The 15,351-nt window shown below is 46.2% G+C and overlaps 1 protein-coding gene across 14 annotated transcripts in view; it reads left to right on the top strand.

Moving 5' to 3' along the window:
• The window catches only part of TNS1 (tensin 1), a 327,307-nt gene that overhangs the window by 90,987 nt on the left and 220,969 nt on the right, over positions 1-15,351 (top strand). For all 14 annotated transcript variants that reach the window (XM_079968266.1, XM_079968280.1, XM_079968283.1 and 11 more), the window contains exon 2: positions 12,002-12,116. In XM_079968266.1, coding sequence (XP_079824392.1) covers positions 12,002-12,116 — 115 coding nt within the window. The remainder of the gene's footprint in view (positions 1-12,001; positions 12,117-15,351) is intronic.

The raw sequence follows: 15,351 nt of genomic DNA on the forward strand, positions 1-15,351 counted from the left end.
CGCCTGGCAGGGGGAGGGGAGGGAATTGGGGAAAGAGAGGGGGCTTTTTTCTGCCACAGCCCCTTTGGAGCCAACATGAACCGAGGAGGTTGAGGGTCAAGGTCTGGGAACTTCCTTGCCAGCCCAGCTTGTGCAAACAGCTGGGTATCGTTAAGGCATGAGGTGTGGAGCGATGAGGCGGGCAGGGGAGGGGGAGCAGACTGGCCTGATTGTCTTTAACTCAGCAACAGTGCCCTAATTTCTCCATGGGGACCATCAAATATAAAAGGCCCCAAAGCCATTTAGAGGGCTGGGGGGTGGGAAGCCTGTAGGCCGGACTCTCATGGGACCTGTATCATAAAACATCCAGGTTTGTGGCATAAGAAAACAACACACAAACAGTGCCTCTTCCATCCTTTATGTATGGGGTCAGACTCCAGTCAGTTTGACTGTCTGCTGACTGATAATGCAGCAACATAATCTTATCTTCCTTGTTTTCTTTTGTCATTCCCAGCAGTGCTTCCAGATCTAATCTTTTATCGTTATCATTATTATTAAAAATATTAACCTTTCCTCACAGGGGAGCAGAAATTAAGTCTCCTCCCCACAACTTCTTTATGGAGTTGCAATGACTTTGGATGAGGAACTGTCATAGGGTATATTGAGAGGTTTTGGATTCTTGAAGTATAGGAATGCCAGAGAGTTCTGTTTGGTCCACATTTTTAAGCAAATTGGTCTAATCTCCACCATCTCAGGGCTAAGTTATAGTATCTGCACTTGGTCTTTGGATTTTGTGGTGCAGTTCTCAGCTAAAAAAACCAAAAAAAGCACAAGAAAATGCATATACAAATGTGTGCCTTGAAGAACAATGCATACAAAAACGCGTATTTTAGCGGGAAATGGGTGCAATTTAACTTTTTTTTGCTGTGTTTTTCAAAAGAGATGGAAAACAGGAGTGAGCTATGATTGAAAGCATGCAAAACTGACACAGGCTGGTGATAGGCTGACCTGCCCATCTCTCAATGGGAGAGACGTTGCTTATGGCCACTTGTGATTAGTTCTGAACAGAGGAAAGAAAGGCTGCACTGTTTCTGCCTGCTGACCGGCTGCTCTCTGGCCAAATTTAGCAAATGGAATTGCTTCATTGTCCCGCTGCTGATGGCTAGACTAGGCAATCTGGAAGGGCTGCCTCTGGGAATCACCACTGCTATTCCTACGCTCCCACAGGCTCTGGAGAAGCAGCCCTTCTAAAATAAGGCATCCTTGAAAACAAGATGCCTATCACTTTTAGTTCTGGGCCAAGCTACATATGACAGCAGCCATGAGATAGCTGCTGAAAGTCATGTTCTCCCCTATTTCCTCATAATGTGTGACTTCACATAAGCCTTTGATGCAACATTGTTATGTTGTGCATGGTCCTCCACAGTAGCTGCTTCTAGTGGGATGTTATAAAACATGACATGATGGTCCCTGCTTCTGAGAAGCTCAGTGCAGCTGACACTTTGCATGTGGCCTGGAGTTAGGTGCTTATTTTGGTTTTGTTCTGATCAGTGAGCCTGGTGTTATTGCAAGGAATCAGAGAAGGATACAGTAGTTCAAGCTAAGTCTTTTATCGGGGAAGTCCTAGTGGTTCCAGCCAAATGCCCTCACCCCCGTAGTTGCTGCATGGAAAATTTCCTGTCAATATCAGATGTGCACACTGAGCTTCCAGTTAATGCAAGGGCATAATCTGAATTAAGTCCCCAGAACCTTCCCTATATCTAATGCAAGTAGACACCCTGTTCAGTTACTATGTAACTCAAGGAAAGCAATACTAAGGCAGACTCCAGAAAACATCTTCCACAGGTAACTGAATTAAGTAAAAGTTCAATTTCATATGAAATGTCTCCATCTTTCCTTATGAGGGACAGCTCAGTCACGTGGTTGTGCTTTCTGATTGCCCAGAGACACCACATGACCTCCCAGCCACTCTCTGGCAGAAAAAAAATATATACTGTGATTCCTGCTTATGGCTCATTACCTGTGCCCTTTCTCATTCAATGTTCCTTCCCCCCAGTGCTTAATGAGATCACTCTATATATTAGAGCTTGTGCCCATTAGGAATCCCATTGGGTTTAGTGGAGAGGAAGGCAGGAGGACCAAAAGTAGGTGGAGCTAGAGCTAAGGACAAACAGAGATGACTAATTCTAGTTTAGTCTCCATCCTCTGTTGAGTTCTACAAGAGACTGAGGAGGAGGAAGCTGATTGTGCCACTTCCTGGACTGGTCATATGTAAGAAGGTAGGCAAGTGGGAGCTTGCTTGGACAGACTGAGATTAGTGGGGCAGTACTTGATTTGTCCTGATAGACCAGCCTTCATGGTCCCACTGGTACCTACCTGGTCCTTTTGCCCATTCTCTCTACCCTTCCCCTGCTTGCTGTGCAACATACCAGGCGTCTTGCAATGCTTCAGTAGGGTGAGGTGAGGGGGCAGATGAAAAGGCCTGGAGCATTTCAGCAAAAGTTGTGGCTGCTTCCTCTGCTGCTTCCTTGTTGGTTTTAAACCTATGACTCCAGTCTCCAAGTTTTAGCCTTCTAACCCTATGCAAGTCCCATGCTGTAGCTCTTTGTTCAGTGCTGGGTGTTTCTGAATAGTTTTTCGTAAAAAAAAACTACAACACATTAAACACTAAAATAGCATCAGCAGAAGTGGTAATAGTAATACAGAGTAGTGGCAGCATCTGGTGGAAGCAGCAGTGTTGTGAGAGAGGGAGGGAGGGAGGGAGGGAGAGAGAGACACTTCTGAAAGGGGGAATGTATCTGCAGTCTGGTATCCAGACATAGAGTTTATCAGGCTGACAATACTTCATTCTTCATGTGCAAATTAAATAAACAGCCATCCCTCCCCCACTCAACTCTCCCTTGAGGCTGAGAGTGAGAGTTGGTTGGGGAAGGAAGGAACAGAGGTCATCTGAGTGGAGGGAACTCATGATCAAGTAACTTTCTTTTAGCAGGGAGGTTTGGACTAAGATTTAGCACTGATAGTGGAAAGTGTTGGGTGCACAACCTCCCCCACCCCTTGAGGTTTTATTAAAGCTTGAACGATGCAGAGAAAATTGGTGTGTAGTTTGACTTTATCACTTAGCATAATCAAAGCACTAGATGAAATGAACATATTTAATGCAATTTAAGCCTCTTCCCTTTGTGTTCACATACTCAGGATGATCAAAAAGCAGTTTAAAAGGATGTATTTCTTCTGCGCTTCCAAAGAAGTGCCTCCAGAGTGAAGTGGTGATTCACTTCAAAATTATCGATTGTGGGAGAAGTCCAGGTTAAGAACTCTGAAATCACCGACATAAATTACCATGGCACAGGGAGGATGCTACCATAAATATGCAATTTTGTAGGAGCCTACAAAAATTTGTAACTTGGCCTGTATGGCGAATGAGCTTGGGTGTGTGACAGTCAAAGCAGTCTGGCATCAGAAGAACTTTTGATGTGCAGAGTTCTCTGGGTTGGTACACTGGGGAAAGGATTGCTTGAGGGGGTACTTGAAAGAGGAAGAGTGTTAGCGGTTCCCTTCTGTTCTGGTAGTCCAGGGAGCTAAGCAAGTGTGGGATGATGAGATTTAGTGCAGTTCAATGAATGAAGCTGGACTTTGGTCTAGAACAGGGGTCAGCAAACTTTTTCAGCAGGGTGCTGGTCCACTGTCCCTCAGCCCTTGTCAGGGGCCAGACTATATATATATATATATATTGGGGGGGATGAACAAATTCCTATGTCCCACAAATAACCCAGAGATGCATTTTAAATAAAAGCACACATTCTACTCATGTAAAAACACACTGATTCCCAGGCTGTCCGCGGGCCGGATTTAGCAGGTGATTGGGCCAGATCCGGCCCCCGGGCCTTAGTTTGCCTACCCATGGTCTAGAAACTCACCTCTGCCATAGATTCATTATGTTGCCTTTGGACAGAGCAGTATTTTTCTCTCCATCCCGGCTTTGCCACTCCAATTGTGGCATTGTGAGATTAGACACAGCCAAGACTCCAAAATGTTTTGCAGACTAGAAGTATTTCCCGAAGAATAAATATTGATGGGGTTTAAAAACTTAACTAGAGCACCATTCCCCAACCTTTCATTTGGGCAGCTGCAGCCCAAACTAGCGTGGGTGATGTTAGGGATGATGGGATTTGCATTCCAAAGCATCTAGAAGGCAGCAGGTTGGGGAAGGATGAGCTATAACTTCTCTGCGCAGGGTGATGCATTCCATCACTGAGGTTCTTGCTCTCTGTGGAATTGAATCAACCAGCATTCGTCCATCAACTTTCCAAAGGGCCCCGGGAATGTTCACCCAAGAATGGTCCAAGTCTGTCAAAGGAGGAAATGAGTACGTAGCGTTGGATTGCTGGACGTTAAAAGGGTTTGCTGCCAAGCAGAGGGCAGCTCAGCCTTCTGAAGCTGGAGGAAGGTAGGAGAGGACACTGGAAGGAGACAGCTGGTGCCCTAATAGTTTTACCTCAGGTGTTCCCAATTCCCTTGAGGGTGGGAGACGGAGGGAACTGGGGATTGATTTCCTTTCCATCCCATCACAGAAGGATGCTGCCTCAGCATGACGGCCCCTCTTCCTTCCATAACCTTGGAGCCTGAGAAGGAGGCAGGCTCTCCATCTCTATATCAGGGAGAAAATTAAAATGGCTACCCATGGCCTCTTGTGGGGAGGAGACAAGAAGTAAATGACTTGTGAGTGGTGGGATTTGGTGTGGGTGTGGTGAGACCAACATACCCCTTCATCTTGAAATTATTCAGAGCCAGGACTGTGGTTCAGCTACCTCCTTACTGCCCACACTGACAGGCAGCAGCATGGGCGTAGCCAGGGTTTTTGTTAGGTGGGGCAGAACTGACATGATTGGTCAGTTAGTTAAGTATTTCTATTGTTTTACAATGATCTGAGGGGGGGGTCCCCCTTGGCTACACCCATGGGCAACAGGTCTCTGGGATTTCAGGGGGTCCTGTCACAGCCCTGTCCAAAGATGCTGCAGATTGAATCTTGGCTCTTTCTGTGTGCAAAGCAGGATGCTCTGCCACTGAGCTATAGCCATTTGCAACACTTGGCTCCTAAAGGATCATGGTACAGATGCTGTGAAATTATATTTTGGTGTGCCTGTGAAACTCCACATTAGGCAACACTACCAGGGAGGTTCTGCCTGGCTGAGACTGTGAGTCAGATCTTTTAGCATCCGAGATGCATGTATTGAAGTCTTTTCTGACAAGACAAAAAAAGTAAATTTTACTAACAATTCCTTTAGCATATACCGTATTTTTCGCTCTATAACACGCACCTGACCATAACACGCACATAGTTTTTAGAGGAGGAAAACAAGAAAAAAATATTCTAAACGAAACAGTGGATGTATGATTTTTGTGGTTCATGCTGTGGCCACAGACATGTGATCTGACGGTGAGTTTGGGGTAGCCCAATGCAAAAATCCTGAGGATCCATGTGGATCCATGCTTTGTAACCACGTTTTTGCGCCATTGCGGCCCCATGAAACAGTGGGTGCGTGTGCTTTTTGGTGCAGGCTGTAGCCATGGCTATGCTATGTGACCTGATGGTGAATTTGGGGTGACCTAGTGCAAAAATCCTGAGGATCCGTGTGGATCCATGCTTTGTAACCACATTTTAAGTGGGGAGGGAAGGAAAAGAACTCAAGGGACAAGGAGCACGCGTGGGGTGGGTGGAAAAGGATGCTGCTAATAATGCAGGAGAGGCTCCTCTCCGGCTTTGCTCCTTTAGAACAAGCAGGCTCTGCCTGGCAAGGAAACCATGATAGTAACCACTCTGAGACAAATCAAGAAAAATTGCGACCAACACTCTCCCCCAACAAGCGCAGTGAGGTCAAAACACACACACACGCAGAGAGAGAACTGGCCCTAAAGTCGCAGGGCGCTGGAAGTCGCAGGGGCGCTGGGGGAGTGAACGGGAAGCAGGAGGAGGAGAAGGAGCCCTCTCTCTCACACACACAGACACACAGAGTGTCAATTCTAAAGTCGGAGGCAGAGGGCAGGGAGGGAGAGGGCAGGGAGAGTGAACGGGAAGCAGGAGGAGGAGAAGGAGCCCTCTCTCTCTCACACACACAGACACACAGAGTGTCAATTCTAAAGTCGGAGGCAGAGGGCAGGGAGAGTGAACGGGAAGCAGGAGGAGGAGAAGGAGCCCTCTCTCACACACACACAGACACACAGAGTGTCAATTCTAAAGTCAGAGGCAGAGGGCAGGGAGGGAGAGGGCAGGGAGAGTGAACGGGAAGCAGGAGGAGGAGAAGGAGCCCTCTCTCTCTCACACACAGACACACAGAGTGTCAATTCTAAAGTCGGAGGGAGAGCGCAGGGGCGCAGGGAGAGTGAACGGGAAGCAGGAGGAGGAGAACGATAGCTCAAGCACACACACACACAGTGGCTAATCCAAAATCGGACAGCAAAAAACTGCAGGCAGGGACAGAGAGCACGGGGTTGTTTTAAAGCTCTGCTTCTCTCCCTCCTCCCGGCTAGGTTGGCTGAAAAGCTTTGCTGCTACTTAGCAGCTCAGTGGGGAGGAGAGAGGAACATAGAGGATGGGGTTGTTTTAAAGCAGCCAAGCCCGCTCTGCTTCTCTCCCTCCTCCCCAGCTCGGCTCGCTGACAGGAGCTGCTTACACCCGCTTTGCTGTTTCACAGCGAGCCACGGACTGCTCACAACTGCAGCAGATTCCCCCGCCATCTGTAGGCATTCGCTCCATAACACGCACAGACATTTCCCCTTACCTTCTAGGAGGAAAAATCTGCGTGTTATGGAGCTAAATTTACGGTACTTACCCAGATATACCCTTGGCTACATTTGTTTTCCATTTGTGGTAGCTCGTCCACAGCATCATTTGGAAACCTGTGGTTAGGAGGAAAGAAGGAACTTTGTGTTCTGTTGTGGAAGCAAGGGCTGGTCTCTTTGAGCCAACATGGTCTTTACACTCAGGCCCACCCAGCTCTACAATTAGTTTGCTTTTGTCTCTCAAGTATGAAAACAAAGTCTCATGCTTTGGCTGAATCGAGAGTAGCTGAGAGGAGCCTCAGTCCACCAGTCATTGCAGGCTGTCACACATAACACAGTCACACATAACACACAGTCACACATAACAGGTGTCCCCTAGATGCAGATGGGCTCTACTATTCACATTAAAAGTTGTGCCTAACCAGTTCAGTAGGACAACTGGGATATGTATGCAGTAGTTTTGCAGATGGGATTGTGCATCTAGATGTGTCTGCAGTGCACACAGAAGGCTGCACTGGAGTAAGGGATGATATCCAAATAGGAACAAAGCTGATGGGATGTCTGTGTGCCCTTTTCCTCTTAATACACATAGTGGGATTTCCCATCTTTATCATGTGCCATTGTAACTAGTGTTGAAATTTTGCGCAGATGAATTTTTCAATTTTTTTCAAAAATTCAGAACATTTCAAAATTTACTGTGGTACCTCAGGTTAAGACCTTAATTCGTTCTGGAGGTCTGTTCTTAACCTGAAACTGTTCTTAACCTGAAGCACCACTTTAGCTAATGGGGCCTCCTGCTGCTACTGCACCACTGCTGCACGATTTCTGTTCTCATCCTGAAGCAAAGTTCTTAACCCAAGGTACTATTTCTGGGTTAGCGGAGTCTGTAACCTGAAGCGTATGTAACCCAAGGTACCACTGTATATGCATGTTGAATATCTACTCTTTCATTTTTCTTCTTCTTAAAAATGTGACTCACACATACTCCCCCCCAACCCCCCTAAATGAAATACAGTGGTACCTCGGGTTACATACGCTTCAGGTTACAGATTCTGCTAACCCAGAAATAGTACCTCGGGTTAAGAACTTTGCTTCAGGATGAGAACAGAAATTGTGCTCCGGTGGCACGGCAGCAGCAGGAGGCCCCATTAGCTAAAGTGGTGCTTCAGGTTAAGAACAGTTTCAGGTTAAGAACGGTCCTCTGGAACGAATTAAGTACTTAACCCAAGGTACCACTGTACAGTTTGTACCCAATCCTTCATTCAAGTAGCATCATGGTGGGAAAAGCTAGGAAAATATAAATGTGAATGTTGGCAAATTAATTTGAGCTTGGAGAAATTAACAGGAGAATGTCCCCCTCTTCTTCCCCTTCCCCCTGCATTGCTTTACTTCTAATTATATCCAGGCATCTCACTAAAATGGCTCGCTGTCTGACAGATGCTTTTACTCAGAGCCCACTTGCTAGTAGGTAGAATGTTGCTGCAACCTAAGTGTCTGCGAGAAAAGCTAGCAAGTTATTCCTTCAGTGGCTGTCCCTAGGATGTTTGAGGCAACATCTGACCCAGAACTTGCTTTGCTGGTGGATTAGCAACGGAGACTGGCACCCAGTGGTGCAGTGAAGAAATGAACCTTTAAAATAATAATCCTTAGTCTGAGGCCCCATCTGCACTATACATTTAAAGCACTGTAATGCTACTTTAACAGTCACTGCTTTCCCCAAAGAATCTTGGGAACTGTAGTTTGTTGAGGGTACTGAGAGTTGTAGGAAACCCCTGTTCCCTTAACAGAGGTACAGATACCTGAATGGTTTACCAATCAATCCCTGTTCCCAGGGAACTTTTGGGATTGTATCCCGGTGAAGGAAATAGGTGTCTCTTAACAACTCTTCATGGGACATGGGTGGCGCTGTGGGTTAAACCACAGAACCTAGGACTTGCCAATCAGAAGGTTGGCAGTTTGAATCCCCGCGATGGGGTGAGCGCCCGTTGCTCGGTCCCTGCTCCTGCCAACCTAGCAGTTCAAAAGCATGCCAAAGTGCAAGTAGATAAATAGGTACTGCTCCGGCGGGAAGGTAAACGGCATTTCCGTGCACTGCTCTGGTTCGCCAGAAGCGGCTTAGTCATGCTGGCCACATGATCCGGAAGCTGTACGCCGGCTCCCTCGGCCAGTAAAGCGAGATGAGTGCCGCAACCTCAGAGTCGGTCACGACTAGACCTAATGGTCCGGGGTCCCTTTAACAACTCTCCATATCCTTAACAAACTACACTTCCCATAATTATTTGCTAAAGTGGTATAATAGTGCTTTAAACATGTGGTGCAGATGTGGTCCAAGAACCAAACGCTGCCTCCAGGGGATCAGTATTTTACAGTGGAAATTCAAGCACATGTGAGAAATTTAGGTTTGTGCAATAGTGCAGCAAACACACATTTTTTTTTAAAATGGACATTTCGCAGTTTGGAAAGCGATGGGCAAATGCACTGGAAAGTGTGGGTTGAATAAACAACAAATGGGGAGATGTGTAAACTTCATGCAAGCAAAAACAGAATAAATGCTTGAGAAAGACAGGACAAAGTGGAAACAAATCAGGATGATTGCTCAATGAACAGCTTGTCTGGAGGAGCCCAAAGTTGATGCAGGAGGGAGATCCGTGTTCATTGTTATGTACCTTTCTTATTCACATACGGGGGCGTATCTGGTTTTTCACAATAAAATGTGACACGTAATGGGTGAAGGGAGCTGAACCTTCCCTTACTATACCTCTCCACACTTTGTGGCTTTGAGTGCTCCTCTCCCCAATGTGCCTCTTTTCAAGTGCTGAAGCTGGACTGGGAGAAAAGTGCCTGAGAGCAGCAGTGTGTGTGCGTGTGTGCGTGCGTGTGTGTGTAGGAGGGAGCAATCGGCTCCCCACACTTGTGTGCCCCTTTTGATGTTAGCATTAGTCTCACCTGCATTTTATTTGTGAAGGGGGAGGCGTGTGGAGAATCAGCCACCACACCCCACCCAAGCTTCTCTCCAATCACAGGGAAGCAATTTTGCTGCACTTTAAGGATATGCATTATATATCAGCTGGTGCTTGCTGATGTTGGATCCTAGAAATCCTTAAAAACGATCTCATTTATTTGTTTTTGAATGATATTTATGAGTAGCCTTTCAGCTGAAGTACCCAGAGCAGCGTACATCGAACCATAAGAAGACATGATAATTAAAAGCCTTCAATAAAACCAAAGAGCAGCAAAACATTACATGGCATAATGTTTCAAAACCAGCTGGCACCTTGGAGCTGTTCCATATGTCGCATTTTGCGCTCCCAGATATAAAACACAAATTCATAGTGTCATTTGTTTTTGTTTTTTAAATTGATCTCAAGAGTGCAAAATGCATACTACCGTATTGGCCCGAATATAAGCCGCTCCCTTAAACTTGGGGGGGGGGGGAGAATTCCAAAAGGCACTCGCCCAATGAAGTGCAATCACACAATGGGGAACACACACACACACACGCACACGCGTGCGCGCGCACACACACACACACACACACACACACACACGGCTTGCCCAGGGAGGGTTGGGGGTGGGAATCAAAAAGGGATTAACAAGCACCCTTCCCTTTGAAGTAGAAAAATAATTTGGAGTAGAAATGATATACAGTTGAAAAAGAAAACTAAGGAACCGGCGGGGGGGGGGGGGGAAAGTAACGGGATTTGGAGAATCCCATTTTATAGATTTGATATTGCTTTATGTATAATTTTCTTTGTTTATGGATGTTATTGCATTTGTTACTGTCTTTTTTATTTTTATTTTGTTACTTTTGTTGAAAACTTAATAAAAAATACCATTTAACCAAAAACCCCCCAAGCACCTGTCCCAAACAAGCATATTCACCACTGAAGCCCACGTGATCGTCCGCTGCCGAATACAGTAACTGGAAGACGCCTGCTGCCCAGCTGTAAAGGAACCACCTCACAGCTGATTGGAGATTGCAGTGCATAGGACACCGCTGCCGTGTAGGAAAAACCTTGCGTGGGCAGCAGCCGCTGCTCAGCTTGGGGGAACACCACCTCACAGCTGATAGGCTTCTGTGGCACATCCGGAGCCTGTGTGGTCCTGAGTGCTGCAGCCAAGCTCTGCCAATTCCAACACCGCCGCTATCGCAACAGTGCACCACCTCACAGCTGATCAAAAAGCCAGTTTTTGTAAGGCTGCGAATATAAGCCGCACTTTAACTTTTCCGGGTCGGAATTTGGAAAAAAAAAAGTGTGGCTTATATTCGGGCCAATACAGTAGCTAGGGGATGAAAATGCTTATTGGGCCTCACACGTAGGGTAAAAACTATCATTACAAACTTGGGGTCCTTTGCTTCCTTCATGTGTTTCTTTGTGCAAAATGAGACGTGTGACGTGCTGTTGGATCTCCCATGTCATTCAGTTTCTCTAAATTCTGTGGATTTCCTGGCTGGCAAAAAGGAGTTTGTCCCTGGATGTGTGGAGAATTCCCTTTATTATCAAGGAGCTGCCACATTGTCTTCATCACTCCCTTTCTGGGCTTAGGTAGCATAGTAATAACAATAACAATAACAATAAGTTTATTATTTCTACCCTGCCCATTTCGCTGGGTTTCCCAAGCCACTCTGGGCGGCTTCCAACAGAAGGTTAAAAATACATTAAAACATCAGTCATTAAAAAACTTCCCTAAACAGGGCTGCCTTCAGATGTCTTCTAAATGTTGCATAATTGTTTATTTCTTTGACATCTGATGGAAGGGCATTCTACAGGGTGGGCGCCACTACGAAGAAGGCCCTCTGCCTGGTTCCCTGTAACCTCACTTATCGCAGTGAGGGAACTGCCAGAAGGCCCTCAGCGCTGGACTCCAATGTCCGGGTTGAACGATGGGGGTGGAGATGCTCCTTCAGGTATACAGGACCAAGGTCATTTAGGGCTTTAAAGATCAGCACCAACACTTTGAATTGTGCTCGGAAACGTACTGGGAGCCACTGTAGATCTTTCAATAGTATTTTGGCAGAACCGCTTCACTTTCTCTGGAGAGGTTTTGGCACTGCTTGGGTAGTGTGCTGCAAGAGTAACAACACTCATTAGATGAGGCATGTTGGGCTCTCCTTGGTGATAAAAGCAGGGACTCCACAAACTCTGCTTAGTAATTTCTTAATCCATTCACTGGTTTCGAAATGGAGAACTTTTACTTCTTTTAACAGCGCTGTTGCTCTTTCCTTTCCTCCCTGCAGCCTGAGGACCTTGAAGCATCCACATCCCACACCTTCAAAGTGAAGAGCTTCAAGAAAGTGAAACCATGTGGGATATGTCGTCAGGCTATTACCCGGGAGGGTAGCACCTGTCGAGGTGAGTGAGGCTGGGCGTGGAAAGGTTGGAATGTGAAATATAGCTCGTTTGTTGGGTGGGGAAGGAGAGCTGATTCAGTTTGGTGGACAAACTGTATAATGGTAAAAAGGTAAAGGTAAAGGTACCCCTGCCCGTACGGGCCAGTCTTGACAGACTCTGGGGTTGTGCGCCCATCTCACTTAAGAGGCCAGGGGCCAGCGCTGTCCGGAGACACTTCCGGGTCACGTGGCCAGCGTGACATCGCTGCTCTGGCCAGAGCCAGAGCCAGAGCCAGAGCCGCACACGGAAACGCCGTTTACCTTCCCGCTGGTAAGCGGTCCCTATTTATCTACTTGCACCCGGAGGTGCTTTCGAACTGCTAGGTTGGCAGGCGCTGGGACCGAGCAGCGGGAGCGGACCCCGCAGCAGGGATTCGAACCGCCGACCTTTCGATCGGCAAGCCCTAGGCGCTGAGGCTTTAACCCACAGCGCCACCTGCGTCCCACCTGTATAATGGTACTGGCCAAAATATGTAGCACCCTGGACAATCTTCGCCATCCTCAGCCAAATGAAGAAGCAGTGTTCAAGAGTATAGTGTGAACACACATGAGGCCGCCAGCTTGATGAAATGAAGCACATCTAGATCTGGGTCCTGCTTCCTGGGAAAAAGGTGGGATATAAATCTGAGATACAGAGATAAATTCTAAGCTATAGCAAGGAACAGTGATGTCCCCATTTTACAAGTGTGGGGAGGAGGGACCATGTGGAGGTTCTAGAGCTCCAATAGATGTCCACAGATGACTGCTCAATCAATGATGAGCTTCTAACTTACTACCATGTGCATGTAACCATATCCGTTACACATTCTGTCTGTCTATAGTATCTGACCATGTAACAGAGCAGACACTCGTAGATGATATATGGGAGAGCATAGGCACTCTGAAATTCACTATGTGGCTAAACACTAGTAGCGTCCTGCCTCCATATGGCAATACTGTGGTAAGTTGACACGGGGTGATTGTGAAATAAATAGTCATTTTGTAGCCCCTGTGGGTCATTTTGAAGCCAGTGGGGAGGTGGGAGCAGAGGTGAAATGATGCAGATAATGCTTTTTACCATAACGCTTCATGGTGTTTCCAAGGCTTCCTAGGTCTTCTCAATAGTATTTCAGTGACTGTAGTTTTGCAGTTGGCCACAGGATGTCACACTTAGCATCTACTACCTTTTCGTTCCATGGTAGCTTTGTGTGAATGAAATGGAACCATTGCTTGGTGCAGTTAATTACCCGCATTCTGTTGTGGCAGGAAAGGTGCCAGAAGGGGTATGTTGGTGACTTTCATAGCACTCCATTCAATTTCCTTACCAGGAAAGCTTGGCTATGGTGTGAATGTGGTGCATTATTCACTTTTGGTAATTGGCAAATTAACTGGAAAGGCACAGCTAGGAATCTGAAAGCAAAGTAAAGTCCGGGGGACCATATGCTTTCAGGTCTGTGAATAGCACAACCACAACCATAGAAAAATGGGTGCAGAATCATCTTCAGACATTCAGGTGCTTTGGCACTTACACCAATTGATGGACGGATACATGATGAGACTCAGCAGTTCATTCATTTATTCATTCTTTCATTTTATTTGTTTGCTGCTTTCCCACAAAAAAACCCTCTGCACATAGCAGCCTGCAACAAAGAAACAGAGTTGCATTTCAAATGAACGCTATAAAAACAATTCCATAATAACATAGCAAAATAGTAACAGCAACAATTTCATAATAACATAAGAAAGCAATACCATAGTGACAATTTCATAATAACATAGCAAAACAAAAATACAATAACATATAACGCTTCCACATTTCAGTACTATAAATATAACCAGATTACTTAAACAACATGTAGCATCCAGTAGCAAAAATAACAAGGGAGCTTTACAGTTTCACCTTAGTCCTGGAAACACCCCTCCCATGATGTTGCTCCCATATGAACTTTCTGAACCTCATAGGAAAACTTTGCCATGCCCAGCAATCACGGAATGTGGGAAATGGGTTTCTGAGGTGGAAGTGATCCAGCATGCTAGCTGCACATGGTAGGAATTACAAATGAACATAAACAACACACAGTGGGCTTAAACATGTGGTAGATGTAATGTCTAGACCAGACTTGGACACTTTTGAAGGGGGGGGTGCAATCTTTAGCGAAAAGTATAGAAATGTGGGCTTCCCTGATACCTATATATTTAACTATAATACTGCTATTCACAAAGCATTTACTAATCTAGGTGCTCTGTGCTAACATATTCTGAAAAGATCCCTAACCCCTTTGCTAGCCCACGCATGTGAACCCCAGGAATTGCTGAACTGGTATGACATGGAGTATGGGCTTCGTAAATAGGGTAAGCACTTAAAAATGTGATGGGTTGCCTTTGTAAGTAGTAGATTTTCATGTTTCAGTGTTGCATTTATAATGATTTGGTATTAGGTCCTCATCTGCTGGCAGTGACTTCAGCTTTTATCATACCCAATAGATAGAAGAACATGCTTTGGAATTCTGCAGTCATGACCCCAAAAAGAATTATTGCAGGCAACTCCTGTAGCTGCAGGTTTAAGCACTTGTAGCCTGTTTGTACTCCAGGCTGTTCCTTGAGAGTGGTGAAGGTATCCCCATGCAAAGTCCCAGTTTTCTGGTAGGGTATTTCCTTCAGAGCCACGTTACCTATTGCAAAAAAGATGGCAAAAGAGGAAACATGAGTGATTCATGCTCCTTCCTCACCTGCACTTTGACTTGGGAAGTGGGACTTAGAAAGTGGGACTCTCATGCGCAATGCATGAGATCCACAAGTCCCAGAAAATAAATTTAAGACACACCCTTGTTCTGCTTCCTTTTAACATGTGGACCAGCCCTTATGGTACAAGAGGGGGGCACCCACTCTTAGTCTTGTGAGCCAAACATAACATTTGAGCGTGTCAACTGTCGATGGAAGCAGAGCTGCAAAAAGCAGCTCCTTGTGGGCTTTACATGCTTAGGGGACTGCTGAAGAACAAGTTTTCCCATGACCCCTGGAGTAGAGGATGAAGTGCTGGCTGCGGTAGCAGTGATGTGGACTCTTTGGATTTCAAACTTAGGTAGTCACAGGGGAACTTGGGTTGGGCTGGGGAAGGAAGCAGTGTAGTTCAAGGTGGCAGGTGAGTGGCAAGAATCAGAGGATGGAGTGCAGTGGCAGGACATGCTGGTTGCCTGGTTGGTTGTTGGGAAGGGGGA

The sequence above is a fragment of the Podarcis cretensis genome (genome assembly GCF_951804945.1).
Source record: "Podarcis cretensis genome assembly, chromosome: 1".
Taxonomy (NCBI): Eukaryota; Metazoa; Chordata; class Lepidosauria; order Squamata; family Lacertidae; genus Podarcis; species Podarcis cretensis.